This window comes from Rhamphochromis sp. 'chilingali', assembly GCF_963969265.1.
Source record: "Rhamphochromis sp. 'chilingali' genome assembly, chromosome: 8".
Taxonomy (NCBI): domain Eukaryota; kingdom Metazoa; phylum Chordata; class Actinopteri; order Cichliformes; family Cichlidae; genus Rhamphochromis; species Rhamphochromis sp. 'chilingali'.
In genome coordinates this window covers 36391126-36414196 of record NC_137935.1, presented here as the reverse complement: position 1 = coordinate 36414196, position 23071 = coordinate 36391126, and the positions used below count along the sequence as shown (strand labels likewise).

Sequence of the window (23071 nt, the reverse complement as noted above, 5' to 3'; positions counted from 1 at the left end):
GGGTAGGAGAATCAGGGGTAAGGGTGAGTTTTATATCTGCCAGGTGCCTTGTGAATGACACTGGATGACAAAGTTGATTTTACATTGACATCAAATTGCTGTCATGCCCACTGTTGTTAGTTGCAGTTTACACCTCGATTTTTGTAATATCAATATTACAAATATCAATAGAAAGGCTCAGAGATTCATAGATTATTCAGAGGGAGATGCAGTTGCAGCAATTTGAAAAGGCGACACTTGGTGGAAAAACACTTAGGCTTCTAGTTTTGACTACTGCTACAGTGGGGCAAAAAAGTATTTAGTCAGCCACCGATTGTGCAAGTTCCCCCACCTAAAATGATGACAGAGGTCAGTAATTTGCACCAGAGGTACACTTCAACTGTGAGAGACAGAATGTGAAAAAAAAAATCCATGAATTCACATGGTAGGATTTGTAAAGAATTTATTCGTAAATCAGGGTGGAAAATAAGTATTTGGTCAATAACAAAAATACAACTCAATACTTTGTAACATAACCTTTGTTGGCAATAACAGAGGTCAAACGTTTACTATAGGTCTTTACCAGGGGCCCGTTCTTCGTACGTCGCTTACTACATCCAAGATCAAATGACACATCCAAGATCAAATCATCGCGCTAACCGTGAGCTCGCTAATCCGGTTCCCCGAACACACCTGCTGTTGACGATTAGTACAGCTGGACGCAGTAATGTGACATCACTGGGTGTCATAAAAGGGGCTACGCATCGATAGTAGAAACATTGATCGGCAACCCTCTGATTGGTCGGCGAAAATGTCGAAGGAGCGCGCTCGGCTCGGTATTTTTCGGCAGCAGAGCAAGAACTCCTGAGTGAGGGATTTCAGGAGTTTCAGAGTTTAATCAGAACGCAAGGGAACACTGCAAAGGCTGCAAAAGCAAGGAGAGAGGGCTGGCAGAAAGTTGCTGACAAATTAAACTCGTAAGTAATTTAATAATAATAATAATAATATATTGGATTTATATAGCGCTTTTCAAGGCACCCAAAGCGCTTTACATTGCCACTATTCATTCACTCTCACATTCACACACTGGTGGAGGCAGCTACGGTTGTAGCCACAGCTGCCCTGGGGCAGACTGACAGAAGCGAGGCTGCCATATTGCGCCATCGGCCCCTCTGGCCAACACCAGTAGGCGGTAGGGTAGATTTATTATATTACACTATATTATCCAATATTATATTACATTATATTATATTGTTATATTATATCCTCTTTCACATTAGAGCCACAACAGGACCCACTAGAACATGGGAACAAGTAAAAGTGAAATATAAGAATATTCTACAGAATGGTAATATTGATCACTTATATTGCTTTTCGTCTCTTGGAAAGAGAGCCTGAAATAATCTGTTTGTTTGTTTATAACAGCAACCAAGAAAAGGGCAGAGCAAAAAAAGACAGGTGGTGGTCCTGCACCCCCTCGTCAACAAGTTGGTTAAGTAAATAATATCCTCACGGGAAAATCGATATCTCTCAATGAGCACACTGTCGCGCTGAGCTAAAGGATCCTGTCTGTCCCGCAATATACGCTGAATTCTGAGGACTCTCCTTATCAATCTTGCACCTTCCGCAATGGGTTGCTCGCGTAAACGGACAGGACATGGCTGCGACAGGCTTCCCAAATCCACCTTGGCTTTTATAGCCGTGGTCTCTCATCTTGATTACACGAAGTAATTTACAATTACTACTCTGAAATATGAATTACATCTGTAATAATCACATACATGTAATAGAATGTTAATAGTACATTTCCCTTTTTTAGGAAATGACCTGTATGTATCTGTGTGACATCAATAAAAGGATCAAGTGCTGCATTATCTTCAGTTACATTGATGTTATTTATTTATCGCTGTTGCTTTCGTATAAATGAAGCGGACATACCTGCGTGGCCGCGATCTAATCCTGTTTACATAAAGTAAACCTGCTCCCGAGCAGGTTTACGCTTATGGCTCTGTTGCTATGACAGCAAGTCCCGGATGAGCTTCGGGGAACCGACTGATCCAGGATCACGCGAAATCGTCAACAATCTAATCCGGCTAACCTACTTAGCGAGGTACGAAGAACGGGCCCCAGGTTTGCACACACAGTAGCTGGTATTTTGGCCCATTCCTCCATGCAGATCTTCTCGAGAGCAGTGATGTTTTGGGGCTGTCGCCGAGCAACACGGACTTTCAACTCCCGCCACAGATTTTCTATGAGGTTGAGGTCTGGAGACTGGCTAGGCCACTCCAGGACTTTCAAATGCTTCTTACGGAGCCACTCCTTTGTTGCCCGGGCGGTGTGTTTTGGATCATTGTCATGTTGGAAGACCCAGCCTCGTCTCATCTTCAAAGTTCTCACTGATGGAAGGAGGTTTTGGCTCAAAATCTCACGATACATGGCCCCATTCATTCTGTCCTTAACACGGATCAGTCGTCCTGTCCCCTTGGCAGAAAAACAGCCCCATAGCATGATGTTTCCACCCCCATGCTTCACAGTAGGTATGGTGTTCTTGGGATGCAACTCAGTATTCTTCTTCCTCCAAACACGACGAGTTGAGTTTATACCAAAAAGTTCTACTTTGGTTTCATCTGACCACATGACATTCTCCCAATCCTCTGCTGTATCATCCATGTGCTCTCTGGCAAACTTCAGACGGGCCTGGACATGCACTGGCTTCAGCAGCGGAACACGTCTGGCACTGCGGGATTTGATTCCCTGCCGTTGTAGTGTGTTACTGATGGTGACCTTTGTTACTTTGGTCCCAGCTCTCTGCAGGTCATTCACCAGGTCCCCCCGTGTGGTTCTGGGATCTTTGCTCACCGTTCTCATGATCATTTTGACCCCATGGGATGAGATCTTGCGTGGAGCCCCAGATCGAGGGAGATTATCAGTGGTCTTGTATGTCTTCCATTTTCTGATGATTGCTCCCACAGTTGATTTTTTCACACCAAGCTGCTTGCCTATTGTAGATTCACTCTTCCCAGTCTGGTGCAGGTCTACAATACTTTTCCTGGTGTCCTTCGAAAGCTCTTTGGTCTTGGCCATGGCGGAGTTTGGAGTCTGACTGTTTGAGGCTGTGGACAGGTGTCTTTTATACAGATGATGAGTTCAAACAGGTGCCATTCATACAGGTAACGAGTGGGGGACAGAAAAGCTTCTTACAGAAGACGTTACAGGTCTGTGAGAGCCAGAGATTTTCCTTGTTTGAGGTGACCAAATACTTATTTTCCACCCTAATTTACGAATAAATCCTTTACAAATCCTACCATGTGAATTCATGGATTTTTTTTCACATTCTGTCTCTCACAGTTGAAGTGTACCTCTGGTGCAAATTACTGACCTCTGTCATCATTTTAAGTGGGGGAACTTGCACAATCGGTGGCTGACTAAATACTTTTTTGCCCCACTGTATATTATCGCTAATGTGGCGGTGTTGTTTGAATGGCTCTACTTATTGTTTGGGGGAATACTGCATTGACCATCTGTGTCTTAAATACGAGTGTAAATAGAAGTAGTGTGATCATATTACCAGTAGCAAGTTAAGCGCAACCAATGTGGTGAAAAAAGTAGAAAAGAAAAAGTCAAGTTTTAAGCTTAAAATACTTTGTATTAGAGTAGAAGGATTTTAAATTCAATTCTGGTGAGACAAATATGGTTGTTTCCCTTTCTAGCTCCTGTCAGTACTCACACTGCTTTGGATAAACTGGCTTTTCAGGGAGCTTTTAGAATAGCTGTAATAATTACAAAAGTCTAGCCTAAAAGTAATAAATGCATGAACTTTTTCAACATCTGAGAATAGGATGTTTCTAATTTAAGAGATGCTGCCCAAAGCAGTCACACGTATTTGTTTAATATGCACATTGTAAAACACATCCTGGTCAAATACGACTCCAAGATTTCTTACAGTATTACTCAAGGTAATGCCATCCAGAGCAAGAATATGATGTTTTATAACATGTGTTATAAAATTTTTAGGGCAAAGTACCATAACAATTAATTTAAATTGGAGGTCATCCAGTATTTTGTCTTTAAGACATACTTTTTGTAGTGTTGCTGTAAATCTCAATGGACATCCTGGTGAAAACTGTAAAAAAAAGAAGAAAAAAATGTATACAAAATTAGGCTAAACTTGGATACTAAGCTGAATACAAAAGCAATCAGCATCTGCACTCTTAACTCTCTCTCATGAATTAACCTAACATATCCATTGTGAAGTGAATTAACTTACAGCATTGATTCCATGATGCTTTGACACAGATGAAAAGAGACTTCAGCACATGGCCAACATGGCTGTAATGCTTTTCTCAAAAGAGGACCTTTGAGCAGGAAGCAATGCCATCACATGATACTAAGACAAATAAAGTTACTTTTAACTAAAACAAAAATAAACATTCCATGTTTATCCATTTCATAATGATCAAGTTCTTCATACAAAGAAAAAAATTCTCAAATGACCAAACAAATCTCAGAACTAAACTCAGCCTGAAAATTCCTGTGAGTCACTGCCCATTGTTGCCTCTGTTTTAGGAAAGGGAGGAATTTCTGGTTCCAGTGGGACCAGAACAGATTTGTAAGAGCCTGAACACACTGGGTTTTTTTGTGAAACTCCTTTTCTGGGAAGTCTTCAGGTGAAGGTTGAAAACCTGACTTCAGTGTAAGATAAAAGTTTTGGTGAAGAAACATTGTATCAAGAATTCTTCTGGCAACAACTCACGTGCTCCCGAGATCCTGCTTGGTGAGAGGCAGGTGGTGGGTAAAAAATAAACAAATAATTAAAAAAAAAAAAGTGTGTGTGTGTGTGTGTGTGTGTGTGTGTGTGTGTGTGTGTGTGTGTGTGTGTGTACTTTAAACTGTCTACCTCTCTGCAGTTCCTGTTGATTTTCCGGAGAGCAGCAGCTGGAGAACTGCAAGAAGAAAGTGGTCTAATGGCATTAGCAAGACTTTCTGAGATCGATGTCTCCACTCAGGGTGTTATGGGGGCCAAAGACTTTTTTGAAGCCAAGGTATGTAATAACATTACACCGTGTACTTTAGCCGTACGCCTAGATTTTGACTTTGTCCTTAGCTCCTTCAATGCCTGTCATGACCTGTGTTCAGAGTAAAAACATGAAAATATTAACTTTACTGGAACTAACCTGTGAATGTCTATCTGAAGCCTGTTTCAGTGTTCGGGGGGGGGGGGGCTTTAATATACTATACCCCAATATGTGTACTTTTTCTTTTTTTTTGCACAGAATGTTAATGAGTCAAATGGCATATGACTTATCTCTGTGCCCGAGTATATGTTTGATAACTGGGGATACAGCTATGTAACTACTGGTGAAAAAACAAGTACATCAAGTACATTAAGTACTGTACCCAAAGCTTAAATTTGTGAAAAGCTGCAGTCAGCTGTGCATGGCTACTTGGGTTTAAGAAATTTGTTTTTGTGTTGTACCAGATGCAGGCTCTGTCTGCCGGTAGCAAGTTTGAGGCTGAAATTCGAGAGGAAAAAGAAGAACGCAAGAGACAAGAAGAGGAGAAAAAACAACGACATGCTGCCTTCAAGCAGCTGCAGTCCACCTTCTGCTCATAACCCACCACAGAAAGCAGATGATGCAGATTGCAAAGTTCAGTGTTACTGAAGTTTTAGAAACACACTCCTTACTTAGACTCAAACCCGTTTCAAATTGTGGCACTTAAATAAAAAACTGATTAATTAAATTAAAATTAAATCTTGACTAAAATAAAAAACATGTCATAACTAGGCACAGGGTGAAGTCCAGGATATGGTTAGCCTTGCACAAAACTGATACCTTGTATATTGTATGTTCGACCTCTAGACCATTTGAAATCCGTCTTTGGGGTTTTTTTTCTGTTTGTTTGTTTTGAGTTTTGTGCTATAACCTTGTTGATGAACAGTAGTTTGCAATCCCACAACTAAACAACCATAAATATGTTTCTGTTTACCTACAGAGTAAATAAAGATGTGTTGTAGACCTAGGCTAAGGACAACAACTGTACACTGAAGTTTAGCCGTATTGCTAAAAGCACACAGAAGACGGCTTCCATTTAATCATGCTTGCATGTTACAGTACTATTTCTCAACTTTGCCTTTGCTAAGACTTCGTTTCTAATGACCCTAGGAAAAAAAAAACGTTCTCAAGTGGAGGTCTGATGATAATCCTAATAGTGGCAGGAGACAGTTTTCTAAGTGGCGTCTCTTTAGTTATCCTCTTTCGTAAGGAACCATCTGTATAAAAGACCAATGAGCCATTGTTTGAATAATTCCTTTGTGATGATTTGTGCACAGTAATATGGTGTAAAAGCAGTAGCAAGCACCTTTACTGTGACCAAACAGTATGTTTGTGAGCAGCATCTCAAGTACATGCAAGTTACAAGGTCCCAGGAGAAATGTGCCCATCTAATTTGATTTTACAGGTTCCCTCCTGTAAAAAGAGTGACATATCACAAATTAAGATGTGAAAGGTCTGGTGTCTGTAGACTACGGGATAACAAAAAAAGTACAAGCTGTCACTTCAGTGCCCGATTACACCGAAAAGATGACCCAGAACAAGATAGAAAACATTCAGTTCTTTTTTTTTTTTTTTTGTAGCTCCAGAAAAGTAAAATCTTCATGTGTTATTTTCAAATGCACTGTGGTGTTTTGGTGTAAGAAACAAAATGTTAGGGAGAGTTCAGTCAATATACACTGGTAACCTCACTACTGTTTTTTTTTTTGCCAATGAGCCATTACCTATAGGTTTTTAACTGACTTCAGAGACCGCTGAAATTCAGCTTCATTTCCAAATAGGACAAATGCTGTTTTTTATGTTGTGACTGTGAATTACAGTACTATTCAGTACGACTAAGTCTTGGGCCATCGTTCATTTCTTTAAACTTAGGTAAAATGTGTAGTATTTGAGGTGAAAAATGAATCTATTTTGGAAAAAAGATGTAAGCTGACAAAATGTGGAACAAGTGAGTACCTTTAGAGGCACTGTAACAGAAAACTTGGCAAACAACCTATTTTCTGTGGCATTTCATGCTCACATCAGGTGTCTGACCTGGTCTTGTTTTTCCCATTTCAGAAATAGGGGTAACCTCAGGACTGTTGTCTCAAAATGTGAACTGGAGATTCTCATCCATGCTTTGATCTCTACTAGTTCAAATTATTGTAATACGCTGTTTTCTTGTCTAAAGCATGTAGTAATTGCTTCTAGTCCATCTAAAATGCTGCTGGAAGGCGTTTAACTGATGTTAAATCTTCTCGAAACATCTTTACACTGGCTTCCTGTCAGGTTCAGATTTTAGTTAAAAATGTATGCCCCATCTGTAATGTCCATTTTATTTATGTAACACCAAATCAAAACAACAGTTTCTTTATATTTTAAGGTAAAAACCCTAAAATAGTAATAAAGACCTGCAGTAATTCCCTGATTCTCCAAGCTGGGTTCTTAAGCCCAGGTAGGGGTCTTCTTGCTATCTCACGTGTTAGTCTGAAAACAAAGAACAATTGGGTGTTTCAATCCTTTGCTCCAAAATACTGGAACAGCTTAATCCTCTCTTTTTACACTCTTAACCCTGTGACATTCTTTAAAACAGCTTAAAGACAGGCACTTAGCTAATGTTTTTGCATACTGTGGTGTTTTACTGGTTCATGTAAAAACCATTTTGACTTTGCACAAGCTGTACTTGAATGTCTGTCACTTACTTGTTAAGAACCAATTCAAGTTATTCCTTTAGATACAGTATTTTTATTATTAGCGGCCTGTCACAAAAATGCATAATTTACTCTGATTTAATTCCAACAGAGCGATTTTCAAATTGATGGAGTTTGATTAGAGTTAGAGAGACAGGACAAAAGACATGCTGTGGAAGAGAGCTACGTTACCTGATCCATCCCTAACTATAAGCTTTGTCAAAAAGGAAAGTTTTAAGCCTAATCTTAAAAGTAGAAAGTGTGTTTGCCTCCTGAATCCAAGCTGGGAGCTGGTTCCACAGAAGAGGTGTCTGAAAGCTGAAAGCTCTGCCTCCCATACTACTCAATTACCCATCAACCACAAGTTAATCAACAGTCTGTGTACTTAATCAGATGGGGCCTGATTATTCAAGACCTTGTATGTGAGAAGCAGGATTTTGCATTCAATTCTGGATTTAACAGGGAGGCAATGAATTAAAAGCCAATATAGGAAAACTATAAATTTTCTTTCTAGTCCCTGTCAGTACTGACAGGGATGTTATAATGTTTTTGTATTATATACTATATTTCCATGTTTGTTTGCGTGTGTTTCAGTAAATCACTGTACCTTTTTCCTACCAAAATATAAAGACCTGAGGGTGGCTCAAGACTCTCAGCACTGTATACATGTCCAATGGGAAAAGTCTCACGGCAGTACTTTGAGATCAGAGACAGGCTGTACAGGATAGTCCTGCAGTTCCTTCATTCAGCACATCTGCATAGAAAAGAGATGTATGTGTTACTTCATCATGTAGTCTTAGCTTTATCATTAGCTTTGCTATGCAGCTATGTTGGTAGCATTGGTCTAGAAAAGAGACTGATACTTGAAGAAATAGCTGAATACTTTGGGAAATACTAGGATTTTCACTTCGGTAATCTCGGGGTTGCACTTTCACTTTGCTTAGCGTAAAGACTGGAAGCATGGTTAGCAACTAGCCTAGTTCTGTCCAAACATAGATATAGCAATAGCCTTAAGGCTCCCAATTATGTTTTATGTGGGTTCAGGTCATTTCTAGTATTTGGTACCATTTGAGTCCACATATCAGAACTAAGTGTATTTTGTATAATAATGGGCCAGTAGCTATTTTTCCAAATCTTGTCTTAGCCTAAAATGCCGCATCCCCATGTCACCTTTGTTTAAGTTAAGTTACCAATATGAGTTCAAAATTTTAAAATTATTTCCAGTATAAACTGATATTATTTGTAATTTTGATCATAGGTTTGATAAACATGAGTAATAGTTACTCACTTAAGGATAAAACATCTTTCCTGTTATAGTACTAGGCAGAATAGTTATTGACATGAAATGCATATCATTGTGTGTTTTTAATTTATTCACAGGATGACATTCAAAGTTTAATCTATACAATGTTTTTAGTAATTTTTAACCTAATTTATCTAATTCTTTTTTCATAGTTTGGTATCTAAACCCCAAATATGTCGTGCAGTCAGACTGTATATGGAAAAGGAGACTACAAAGAATATTAAAAATTGTGTTTAAGTGATAATAATTGCACAGTACACTGGCAGGATTTTATTTTATTTATGATTATAAATGTTTTAACAATATGCATTTAAAATGTTGAATTTGAAAAATGCAACTTCTTCAAGTTAATGTTATTATCGGATTATACATTTCATTTACAAAATGGTTATTAGTGATTATTACTATGTTTTGTTTTGTTTTTATCTGATAGATGTTAGAAACTTTTAAACCTTTACAGGATTAAATTTTCATTGAACAGGAAGAATTACAAATAATTGGGCCATTTCATTCAATGAACAAAATCACGTCCTCTCACTGGTTAAGCAAACGGTGAGGCAAGTATTCACTGGTGTGATGTCACCTTGCGGACAAAATTAATAAAATAAAATAAAACAACGTTATGCATATATTTATGGTTAAATTGAGTACATTTAAAATAAATAATAAATGGAATACTTAAAAAAAAACTGGACCAAATTTCATTAAAATGTATTTAGCATGTCACACATGGAGAATTTGGACAAAATTGTTCAAGCATTATATCTTCAGCTTGACTAGTATACTATTCTAATAGTTTATGAAACCGCCTCTCACGAAATCATAAATGATACTACTTTGAAATGGCATTAAATAGTAGAAATGACCAAAATGTTAGCACCAAAGTGTTACGTAGATTGATAAATAGATTCAGATCTTCCAGGACCTGAAACTAAAAAGTGTTTTTGAAAAATGTATTAGCCAGTATACTTCACAGTGCTAATGCATCTATTTCCTCTTGTAGTCTCACTTTTGGAAAGAAAGTACTTTTTTCCCAATGATGTTGATCTATATCTAAAACAAAATTTAAGAAATCCTTTACAGAAACACTGACACATGGGCAGCAGTTTGGCTGTTGTGGAAGATGCAGTCCTCTCATCTTTTTTAAACAATATGCAGTGTCACTACCTGTGGAATGACTGTAATGTCATCTGTTAGCACCATACCTGCAACATACTGAAATCACACTAGTAAAAATTAGTTTTTAAAAATTAGTAAATAAGTAAATATTGCATATGTGCAGAACCTGCTCTGTTCTGAGTGAGGTCATTGCCTTTAATTTGTCAGCTTTGAAGGGCAGAAGTACATTTTGGGTTGCTATACGGATGTAGAAAACAGTAAAAGAATTATTATTTTCTGATACATAGATAATAAAAGAAATTCTAGAAGATCAAATAGATCCACAAGCCCAATGAAGCAGAGAGGCTCTAACCTAAACAGTGTAAAGCGCATTTTATGTTCCTGATCATTTTATTTAGTCTCTATTAATGTACTAAGTTGTAGCATGTTATTGTCGACATATAACCAACCAGTGTATGGATTGCATACTTTATCAGTGATTTGTTGTAGAAATGGACAGAGTATTTTTTGATGAATAAATTGTCTTTTGTTTTATTAGAAAAGTTGCCAAATATTAAAGTCAGCAAAATATATTTTTCAGCACTGTATAGATATTGTATTTCTGCTGTCTCTGTCAGAATGGTAATGTTAAACTTAACTGCAATAAATGATAAATAGAATGGTAAACATTGTGAATCATTTTGCTTGTAGCATTGGCTTACTTTCTTTGGGGACTTGTTCCTACCCTCTCTCCATATATTTCTCTCTGTCTCAGAATGAAATTGCTTTTCTAGTTTGAGTTCCAGACTGATTAGCAGCTGTTGACTAACTATTACACAAAATTGTAGTTAACAAGGAACAGAAAACAGGTGTGACTATGAAAGAGGTATAATGACCTCATAGTCACACCTGGGCTACAACTCCCAAAGTCCCACATGATCCTGTTCATTCACAGTGTTCCAGCTGCTCAGTGTACGCTGTCCCAGCATCTTACATCTTGCTGCTGTGTGCTGTGGGGAGTGTAGGAATTTGGTACCATGTCTTGACAGTCTTCTTTTTTATCTTTGAACAAGGGAAATAACACCAAACAAACATGTAGGTTTCTGTTGCAATGTTTGGTTCTTCAACACTTTGTTTTTTGTCACAAAAAGACCTTACTACGATCTTCCAGGGAGTAGCATTGCCAAAGCAATCTGCAGTTGTCATGGGCATGTTAATCTAGAAGCTAAATTTAAGAAGTCTGAACTTCAGTTTGTTTAGAAAATATTTATTTCCTGTAATGTACACTGTACAAAGGCACATACACATTTGAAGGAACATTTCTTCACTTTAGTCTGAAGTCACTACATGATTTCTTTTATAATATACCATATAGATAACACATAGATTCTCATTCAATGAACAGCCTTAAAAGAGAAAACTATTCTAAATGCAAAATTTTGCTATTCTACCTACTAGCTTTCTTTGCTTAATATAAAAACATTTAATATTGGAAAAAATGAAAATTATTCATTTTGTATTTGCATAATGATTGAGACAATTATCTTTCAAAATAAAAGGTTTAATCCATAGACCAATCAGCAGTCAGTATCATTCTATCAATTACTACTGAGCCATATGCCAAGCAGGTAAGTCTAATGTTACACAGTTCACTTTACATCATGAGTGTCTTTGTTCTAATGGGATTCCAGAGATTATCCATAGCAGCTTACCATAACAACCATCTGATGTTATGTTGTGATTGTCAGCTCATGCTGCTAGTCTGCAGTACCGTCAGTTCTGTTGCTAGACCATAAGAATTAACAACATGAATGCCAGAGAAGAGTTTCTTAATTTTGTCCCTTGCTTTACTGTCTGCACTTCCAGTACTGCTGCTGCACCTATGAATTTTATATTGCTAGTCATCTCCCTTTTTTTTTTTTTTTTTTTTTTTTTTTTGCTCCTTTTGCTATTTTTTTTCTGTCATATATAAATAAAGTTAACAGTCACCAAAGTTGAATCTGAACTTTGAATACTCACATAGGTTAAGGATAGGAAAAGCTGTCAAACATTACCCTCTTTTTCTCATCATTTTTCTTCAGTCACTGTTACACCATCTACCCTGTTTCACAGCCCACGGCTTTACAAGATCACACAGACTTAGCCTGTTGGCAGGATAACTCTATGGAAGAAAGAGAGATGAGTCTAAATTTGTCATTGTCACTGTGAGCATGCTTGCAAATGTTAATGCAGATCACTGTACTTATTGTTATCCTGACCTTTTCACTTTTTAATAACATGTACATTTTGTGAGTGCTGCTTTTATAGCTTTGCTCTCAAATGTATTTTTGCTAGAAAACTAATTCTATTTAATTTGATAATAAAGGTAAATAAGAAATTCTATAACCTCTATAAATAGGTAATGTAGTGTTGCCACTGGGCACTCACAGGCAAGGATGACAACATGCAAACTCTTGATTCAAACCCAGAATATTCCTACTGGCCACTCCACCACTGTGTCACGTTCTGGATCATTCAGTTGTCATGTACTGTATTGCTTGTTGTAGCTGGGAACTGTAAGTTTATTCTGGCCTGCAACTGTTTATGTCTGGTCCCAGTCAAGTAATATTCATACGTTATTCCTGTTAAGTCTATCGGAACCTACCCTTTAGCTAGCTTAAGTCAGTAAGTTCTCAAAGCAGGTATTACATTTGAACAAGGTACATCTGAATTTCTACACAGTAAATTGCTTACTTGGAATTCAATAAATATCTTATCCTTGTATGAGAAGCGTGAAAATTTAGTTGATACAAAATGCAATCAAACTGCTCCATGGCTCCCCAAAATAAAAATAAAAACCTAGAATAGATTTAAATTTTGGCTCCTGTGTACTTCTAACCATGGATTTTTCACAATCATTCTTTAAACACAGCAATTCTGCAATTTTCATTTGATTTTGGAGAAAAGAATTAACCAAATCTGGCAAGATGTGCAGTTGGTGAGTAGCAACTGTCTGTTAGTGTGGTTAAAAATACAGTAATGGGGCAAGCATGACAGTGAAACTGCAGTAGCACTCAAGTGCTGTCGATAAGGTGATGCCTAAATATAAATTGTGTATTTTCATGAGCTGAGTGACCAAACTTTTTGATCGTACCTTGTAAGTTTGAAGTGTGATAAGAGAACAGTTTAGACTGTTCTTATTCAGTCATGTAAATTCTTCTATGATCCTTGCATTTTCATCATCTTGAATTACTTTTCCTTAAGTATTAAATGTTCAAACACACACACATCTCCCTATACCCCACTCCGCGCACATTCTTCCATCCTTGCTAGTCAGTCATTTTAACTAATACAACTGCCAGTAGTTACTGGTTCCCCTGCTTTGAGCACTGAGGACTTGAAGTGATTTGAGGGAGGAGGTGAGGGAGCCTGCAGCAGTACTTATATATATCTGGCATACATTTGAATTTTTATAATGTTGAATCATAAATTCAAATTTACCAAATTCAATCAAATACCTCCTGACAACAAATATATCTGCCTCCACTTGCATATTCTCTCGGTCTCTTTGAGAATCTTCCCTTCAGCATTCTTACTCCATCCTCTCATTTCCATCACCGTTGATCTGCACCACACAGTCCTTGTTCATAGGCTCTTTTGAATGGGCTGTATCAAAGTGCTGGTTGCTCACTGTGTACCTTCCACAGGCATCCAAACCCAAAGCAGGGACAAAGCGGCGGTCAAACTGGATTTCTTGGCGCAGATAAGAGGTCCTCTTCTGGCAAGTGTCGCCAGTTCCCTCCTGCAAGGCTGATAGGAAGACAACTAACTCAAAGTGGGTTGATGAACCCTCACACAGGACAGGATAGAGGGGGCTCCGACGGTCCAGGGGGTGGTAAAAGGTGAGTGGGAAAATGAAGAAGGGGCATGGCTGCTGGCCCAAATGGTCCAAATAGAAGTCCAATGAAGTCTGGTGCAGAGCTTGGCCTTCATGCTCCTCGTATAGCACAGCACTCACCTTTACATCCACCAGAGGCCGCTGCAGCAGATTGGTGACTCGAAGCATGAGGCACGTCTGACCCAGGTGTTGGCCCACCACTGCCTGGTGGCTGAATTGTATGGCTCCTGCTCGCTTCTGGGGGCGGGCAATCTTGGCTACAAATGCACCTGAAAGTTAAGACGAAGTCTTGTTCATGTTGTTTTTTTAGCCAGTTAATCACATTTTTTTAGTAATGTTTCTTTGTACTAAACCATAGCACAGGAAATATTTTTCTCAAGCATCATGGAAAAACCCCCACAAAATGAGTAGTTAATAGTAATGGTTGCAGCATATGACCAAAGAACATGAAAACATGAAGTGCCATTAAGCTGAAAACTTTTTCTCAAATTATTATGAAATTATTTTAAACCTCTGCATATAAAAAGGATTATAATTCCTAAACACCTAATGTAATACTTTTGCTAAATGCTTTAAACCTCTCCACAAATCGCTACCTTATTATGGTGGAGGGGTTTTTGTGTCCCAGGGATACCAGGGGCTATGTTGTCTGAGGCTTTTTGTCCCCTGGTAGGGTCTCCCAATGAAAATTGGTCCTGGGTGATGGACCAGACAAAGACCAATTAAAAAAAACCCTATGAGCAGAAGATTGAGGGAACCATTTACCCTGTGCAGGATAGGGTTAACCAAGACCCTGCCCTGGAGCCAGCCCCGGGGAGGGTGTCCGAGGGCGAGCGTCTGATGGCCGGGCCTTAGTCCATGGAGCTCATTTGGGCACAGCCCAAAAAATAAACATGGGCCCACCTTCCTGTAGGCATACCATCCCCACATTGCGCTGCAGGGCTCGGGTGCAATGTGTGCTAGGTAGAGGCCAAGGTCAGAGACCAATCCCAGGCTACCAAGACTAGCAACTGGAACATGGAATGTCACCTCTCTGGTGGGGAACGAGCCTGAGTTAATGTGTATCGTCTGTTCTTATAAGAATGACGGCCTTCTTGGAGTCCCTGGACAGGGTGCTTGAGGGTGTGCTCTATCTGGGGGCTCTGTCGTCCTACTGGGAGACTCCAACGCTCATGTGGGCAATGACAGTGAGATCTGGAGGGGCGTGAGTGGCAGGAATGACCTGCCATATCTGAAACAAAGTGGTGTTGTGTTACTGGACTTCTGTACAAACCACAGTTTGTCCATAACAAACACCATGTTTGAACATACAGGTGTCCATAAGTGCACTTGGCACCAGGACTCTCTAAGCAACATGTTGATGATTAATTTTGTAATCATATCATCAGATGTGTGGCCTTATGTTCTGGACACTCGGTAAAGAGAGGTGCTGAAGTGTCAACTGATCACCACCTGGTGGTGAGTTGGATCAGGTGGCAGGGCAGGATGCTGGACAGATCTGGTGTGCCTAAACCTATAGTGAGGGTTCACAGGGAACACCTGTCCCAGTCCTTCAACTCCCACCTCCAGCAGAGCTTCGACAGTGAGTCCAAATGCACTCAGCACCTCAATTGCTGAAACTGCTGCACTGAGCTGTGGCCACAAGGTGGTTGGTGCCTGCCGTGGTGGTAACCCCCGAACCAGATGGTGAAGGGAACCGTTAGGCTGAAGAAGCAAAAATGTAAAAATATGTAATGTCCAAAATGTTATGGTCCTAACTGTATGGAGAGGCAGACAACTACAGCAAGTTCATATAGAAATTGGGGAATTGTATGTCTGATAGAAAATGTTTAGACTTTTGAAAAACATATAATATTTCTGCTTTTTTTTCAGTAGTAAAACAGAAACAAAAGGTAATAGACAATGGAAAGACTAAAAGTAAAATACAAGCACTTGGATAAACATCATTACTTTCCTCACTTGTTCTGATGGTGTGCATTGTCATCAGATAAATGCACATTTCTGATTTCTATATAGCAAAGGCAGTGATCATGATAGTGGAAACAATTTTAGACCAAAGAATGATGTTTAAACTTCAAAATATCTTTTAAAATGTTAGAAGCACAACTGTATTCTTAAAGTGCCCGATTTTTACATTACTGTACTAAATGTGTCTCAAATCACAGGAGAATAACTTAAAATATATGTCTATTTCTTAAGCCTCTTACACTGTGCACTGCTTTTGGTTCATTTATTAATGGTAAACTGGTCATTTTTCAATGAAAAGTTGGAGCAGTGTTACTGGGTTGGACCTGGTAACACTCACACATCGGTAAAGTAAAGTGTGGTTTGATCTGTGAATTTTTGTGAGGAGCAGCGTAATGTTTGAATAAAGCTTGAAAAAGGTTCAGACAAAAGATGCCAGTGTCCAAGATAGAATAGCATTTCTATGGGATGAAGTCAACAATATTACATATCTAATTTTCTGGCTACCTAGAAATATATTCATGGGATTTATCTCTGGAAGTGCAATACCTGGAGTATTCCAGCAGGTGTCACATTTTTTTAGCCTCAGAAGCTTTAAAACTGCAATCTCTGTTCTGCCTCATGAGGTTGGAATCCTATAGCTTTTTTTCTTATCTCAGGATTAATGAAACAGATCTTGTAACATGTTGTATTATAAGATATTTGTTTAATTAATCTTTAGATCTTTTGTTGTGCCATAAGATCTAGTTTTCCACTTCAAATGTTTATGATTAGGATGTGGATAGGTGTTTTGGAGATTACTGGTTTGATTTAAGCACTGACTGAGACTGGCAACCTGTCTGGGGTGTATTTTGTCTCTTGCCCAGATTCACAAAGTCTGCTGTGAAAGGTTCCAGCCTATGAGAAAAATGTCAACATGAGCAATTTCACAAAGAAATGATAGTATGATTCATTTAGTATGATTTACACGTTTTCCTTTAGACTTTGGGCTACCACTAAAACACCTTCTATTGTGAATATGTAAATGTCAACTCAGTGTGGTAGTTATTTTCTGTTATGTTTCCCAAATAGTAAATTAAACTTAAGACTGAGAATTGTCTTAGAATAATTGATGTTTTGATGGAGAGATGTACCTGTGATAAATGCTTCCAGCATGAGCCCAAGCAGCATCTGTACAGCCAACAGTGCTATAGCACTGGGGCAGTCTCCACTGGGGAACATAGTGCCATAGCCGATGGTTAGCTGAGTCTCCAGGGAGAAGGAAAATGCAGCAGTGAAGCTTGTAATGTGCTTTACACAGAGCACATGCCCCTGTGGGGGCGCATCATGATCCTGCACAGCAAGGTCCCCATTTAGGTGTGCCAGCAAGTACCACAGACAGGCAAACAACAGCCAGTGGGCCAGGAAGGAGGTGCAGAAGGCCAGGAGGACCCATCTCCAGCGCAGACTCACCAACAATCCCCACACATCCTGCAGGGCCAACAGCCAGGCTCTGCGTAAAGTCTCATGCCATGAGCCCGAAGAACACACAGTGGGGCGAAGTGCACAGTGTCCATCTTTGGTGATCAGACGCTGGTGAGGTGGAGCGGACAGGAGAGGTGATGAGGAAGCCTTGCCACCCAGAACACTGCTGTTCGATTTGGTTGTCATGCTTATGGGCAAAGTGAAGGTGATGATGATCCTGAAATGAAATAACAGGGGAGCTGACTAACATAGATGATCAGTAATTATCCATACAACTTTTATCAGCATTTTTCCCATACAAAAATAGATGTAAAGAAAAAAAAGAGCTAGAAGTTAGTCACACTGTGGTATGAAATTTGCCCATGTATGGAAAAGAGGTGGGGATGGGGGCTTTGTGATCTGTGGGTAAATTATTAGAGAGCTCGCAATAGCTTCTCAAGTTCCTGTTTTCTCTCTACATACTTCTTGTGACTGCTGTTTTGAATCGCATCATTTTGCTGAATAATTTCAGCTTGGTTAAAAGGACAATAAGTTCAGGTTATTCACTCCTGTCTCTTTTCTCCAGTAAATGAGCACAGAGAGCAGTTCCTACTATCTAAAGATTATAACTGTAATTAGAATTTAGTTGAAAAAAGGTCTTGATGCACTGCTGCCTGTAAGTTGGTGGATTCTTTTAGTTATGCTAAGCTAACCAAATGCTAAATCTATCTATCTATCTATCTATCTATCTATCTATCTATCTATCTATCTATCTATCTATCTATCTATCTATCTATCTATCTATCTATCTATCTATCTATCTATCTATCTATCTATCTATCTATCTATCTATCTATCTATCTATCTATCTATCTATCTATCTGTTTGTGTGTCAAATACATTTTCACTGGAACTCTCACTTGATGCAAGTGTGGCAAGCTATCATTAAACTGAAAAAACAAAATAAACCTATCAGTGAGATCCCAGGAAGTGTGCAAGTGACTTCTTCAGTCTCAGCTGAGTTCAGGTTTCGCCTGCCTTATAAATAGTACCGAAACTAGAACCAGGTGTAAATAAACTTCAGGACAGTTGTGCCGTCCACTTAGGTGGAGTTTGTTTGTTTTCCCACAACAATCCTCCTGGTACTTAAACCTGTACACTATTACTCTGTTTTTACCGGAGACCCAGTTCTTAAGGGGGACCAATTTTGGTGTAGTGTGTTTAGGCAGACAGAGAAAATACGTCTCAGATGTTCTGTTACTCCTGACACATAAGGAATCACAAAAGACTGCTTAGGAGGCGATTGTCCTTCTCTCCTGGATTGCTTGAAGCATTCTTAAGGTGTCTTCCCAGCTTTGACAAATCTCCAGCTTGGATAACTACATTTACTCAGGGCCTTTTTGAGATGTTGTTGTTCTGCTTCCTTGGCAGCTGTGTCTGTTTGGATGGTGTTCACTATCTGTTGTGGCATCCTTATGACACGTAGTGTGTTCTCCAGTGGATAAGTGATAAGAATCAAATCTTAAATATTGATTGTCTACTAATCGGAAGGTTAGTGGTTTGATTCCAGGCTGCTCCAATCTGCAAGTCAAATATCCTTGGGCAAGATACTAACCCCAACTTATCCTCTGCTGTCTGCATGCACTGGAGTATAAATGTGTGTGAATGCTAGATAGAAAGAACTTCAGCATAGAAGAAGTGCTTGTATGAATGGGTGAATGAGCCAAGTTGTATAAACTGCTCTGAGTACTCAGGCAGAGTAGAAAAGTGCTACTAGGATCTGGATACACTGGTTTAAAAAAAGTCAGTGTCTACTGTACACTTTCAAATGTTTCCCATTAATGATGGAATTTTCACAGTCTAACTCCTTTCATATCCTCTCTGGTGTTTGTCTATTAAGTTAATGTGATTATTGAATTGTGGCACGTCCTGATTTTCTCCCAGGTGTCATTCACATACCTGAACCAAAGGGTTTAGGAAAGGACTGCCTAAAGTTGGTACATGAGTATGAACAAACATAAGATGGCAGACTACAGGAACCACCTGAGATGCAGCTACAGATGCAGAGAGTCAGCTGCTAAACAAACTGGTAAGGCATTTTTACAATGTCACAACTCAGGGACAATATCAACTCTGTTTCACAACTTGGAATGGAAATACAGAGGGTTTATAACAATTTAAACCACTGGTTTGCCAGAGTAGGCATAAGACTTTTCTGTCTGGAAACAAGAAGACTCTTTTAGATGTTTTCTGGCAAATGATTTACTTGTACCAGAATGGTGGGAAGAAAGAACATCTAACTTTCTGTCTGTCTGTCTTTAATGCAATAATGCACAACTTTGTGATTAATATTAACTATAGCAGATATATTTGCAGGCAATCCTCACAGGCAGAGAGCTAGTCCTGTCCTCTCCAGAGTTTCTATTTCTATGTCAATATTGTTGCCAGGAGATTAGAGCAGGTCCCAGCTGGGAATCTGTCTGAGGAACACAGCAACATGCAGAGTAGGAATGCATCTTTCATCTGCAGGGAGCTTTAAACTTACTGCACTACATGGCTCTCCACTTGTCTTGTTCACCAGTTACAATATACATTTACCACCCTTTTACGCATTTATTAAGCAACTCCCTTTTACACATAAACACATCAAAAAGATAATGCAAAAATATTTAAATACTTAATTCTCTCATACATTTCATAACTATTTAAAACACAAAGAGGAAAATAAATATATGGTGTGGGTTGTCAGTTACTGACAAATTGAGGTAATAAGTGGAGTGGTGAATCGACTGCTGATCATTTTGTAGTTTGTCTTCGGCTGCTGGGGAAACATCAGTCTGATTAAATGAAGCCAAGCATTTACATGAGAGCCATGTGCTTGTTTCCTTGTATTTTCCTTGTAATTTCAGTCTGTAAGCTGTCACTGGATCAGCTTGTGATCACGTGAGCCATTGGAAAAAGCAGAACTGAGGCAAAACATAAGTATCAGTCACATTTCTGTGTGTTCAGTACAGATCTGGAGTCAGCATGTAGTTAACCTAGCTTAGTATAAAGACTAAGAGCAGTTCCAAACGAGTATGCTGGCTCTATCCTGTCTAGCAAATAAGTAGCTAAGTAGTAGTGTTCTATATCGTTTGTTTAGTCAGAGATGTTATAAATTATAGATGAACCACCTAAAAATCCCTAACCACAAATCTATGGAAAGTTCTATATTGCCAAAATGGTAGATCTATGCCATATACAACTGTATCCCCAAAAGCCAGTTGCCTGCTTCATAAGAACTCAATCAAGGCGTGGAATGGTAGAAGCAACGTAGAAGTAAACATGATAAAATGATTTACATATGAAAGTGTCTCTTTTCACATTTTTCTGGTGTTAAAAAATGTGAATACTTGGTTCTTGAATATTTTGAAAAAGAAAAATATTAATATTAAGTATTAGAATCTTATATGCATCCATCAATTAGTCCTACAGCAAAATTAGAGTCAGAGTTCATGAAAGAATTCAATAGGTAGGCACCAAAGCTTAGTGTCACTGCTCCGAGTGCAATACTGCCACAATGTCTCTTACTCATTTTATGCTATGATGTTGAATAATCAGTGATTTATGGTCATAATTCTGTTTGCGTTTTTTTCTGTTTTCTAAGTTGGTAACTTAGACTTGAGAATGAATTCAATGTTAGAATTTATGGTCAGTTGTCAAAGTTAATGTTTCTGTCAAAAAGAGAATTCCTCTAGACATTTAGGAGACGAAATATAAGGCCCACAGCTGAAGTCAGTTTTGTACTTATATATATTGTATGTATTTATATGCAAAATATTTTAAATAACTTAATTTAGGTGATTATGATGTTGCAGATATGTTTTTTTCTCCATTTCTCCACACTGTTATTCATAGGGCATTGTGTTCACTTAAAAACAAATTTGTAAGAACTACAGACACAGACTGGCAGATGCAGTTTGCCTGTGAACCACCAAACTTTCAAAACAGACTCTACCTTGAATATTTTATACATAGCAGCTGTGGTATCATGTTTGTAAAAACACTAGATGAAGCTATCTCTGTAAAGGTCATTAATGTACTTTGTAAATACTGCTGTTTAATGCAGTATGCAGTCTGTATGAGTTCAGTTTTTCTGACCTCATAGAGATGTCTGTTATTTATACTACAGCCTCGTTTTTGTACGATGATGTATGATGAACACTTTGTGTAACTGCTTTACTTACTTTAACTAATGGAAGTTATTTACTCTAAGTAACAGAAATTTTGCCTGATAGTGCCTCAAAAGTCTTTTTCGTATCTTTGTTAATGTAAAAGGAAGTAGACTAGTTAGTGGAAATAAGTGCTTATTGCCAGCTCAGTGGGGTGCACCTAGGTTTATATAACAATCAGGCTGCAGCTGTTCACTTCTTGTATTTGAACAAGCAAGTCTAAATACAAATATGAGATGAGTGATCATCTACATCACTGTAGCAATCATTAGTCTACTACATCTATTACAATTATCAGAGCCCACAAATTTCACTGATGTTACCCGACCAATCCTGTTTTTTATTACAAAGTCAACAAGTTAGATTAAAATAAGGGCACTTCAAAGGTTCCGCAGGACTGATGAGGTTGATCAGCTGATAACTAATTGCTCACTATCCATGTAGCAGTGTTTCAAGTCTGTCAGCATCACACGCATAAGGTTTTACTTACCTATTACTGTAGTCAGGGCTACACCTGGGCCCTATGACCTTTTCACCTTAGAGCTGATCTGAGGTCTGACAAGTGGGAAAAGTGGCTGAAGCAAATAGAGAGACTGTGCTGTTAGATCCTTGGAAGATGAGGTTTACTATCCAAGAAATCCTTAGCAGAAAGTGTCACTCCAGAGAAGTTTTTCAGTGTGGGAGTGGGACTGAGCACAGCTCCTCTGATCTGCAGCTTCCAGCTCTGGGGTGAGGATGATTCAGTTGGTCACATTACTCTGCATGGAGCCTATTAGTGTTCCCGGAAGACAGAAGATGGGGGAAGGGGGAAAGAACAACACCTTGTCACAGTTCATTCAAAGAACTGCTTAGTGCTAGCTGATGTTCTGCAGCTGTGAAAAATTGAGTTTTCTGCTGGGGGGCATATAGGTATATGCATATATGTCCCAGTATCTGTAATATCTGTTTGTGAATATACGTTTTGCTTATATATCTATTAATTTTATGGTAACTTAATTATGTATAAATATGTTTTGAATTGATTTTCTATATCTCAACTCTTAATGGAGGAATTAGCACTATTCTTCCCTCATTTGGTGTTTTGATGATGGTGGTGCAGAGTACTCTGTAATAAAAAAAAATAAAAAAAAACATACAGTAGATGCTCAAATAAATTATATCTGTTGACTACAAAGTGGCTGCCCTTCTGATAATGTGATCCTGGAAGTAAATGTTTAGGTTTGGGCCTTCCGTAATTAAATTTACTGCAATCTTCTGCAAAGACAAAAACGTAAAGAAAATTCTGTATGAAGCCTTGTAATCAAAGCTTTTCTACTTTTTTTTTTTTTTTAAGTATGGAGTGACAGCTCGTTGGTTCAGTGAAAGCACTGCTACCTCAGAGGAAGAGTTCGAATCCACAAACTGGCCAGGGCCTTTCTGTGTGGAGTTTGCATGTTCTCCCTGTGGTTGTGTCTCTTTCCGTACATGCAGTTAGT

General features: G+C 38.7%; 2 protein-coding genes across 3 annotated transcripts in view; one reads left to right on the top strand and one right to left on the bottom strand.

Annotated features, from left to right (window-relative positions):
* Positions 1 to 10769, top strand: part of efhd1 (EF-hand domain family, member D1) — a 33143-nt gene extending 22374 nt beyond the window's left edge. For both annotated transcript variants that reach the window (XM_080889221.1, XM_080889220.1), the window contains exons 3-4: positions 4887 to 5021; positions 5459 to 10769. In XM_080889221.1, the coding sequence (XP_080745347.1) occupies positions 4887 to 5021; positions 5459 to 5593 (270 nt within the window). In that variant the 3' untranslated portion in view covers positions 5594 to 10769. The remainder of the gene's footprint in view (positions 1 to 4886; positions 5022 to 5458) is intronic.
* Positions 10770 to 11349: 580 nt separating this feature from the next.
* On the bottom strand, positions 11350 to 22312 carry kcnj13 (potassium inwardly rectifying channel subfamily J member 13). Its single transcript, XM_080889472.1, has 3 exons — positions 22087 to 22312; positions 17076 to 17623; positions 11350 to 14246 (listed from the first exon to the last, which is right to left on the bottom strand). Exons 2-3 carry the CDS (start codon positions 17590 to 17592, stop codon positions 13672 to 13674), a joined length of 1092 nt encoding a protein of 363 aa, XP_080745598.1. The 5' UTR covers positions 17593 to 17623; positions 22087 to 22312; the 3' UTR covers positions 11350 to 13671.
* Between the last annotated feature and the right edge of the window lie 759 nt (positions 22313 to 23071).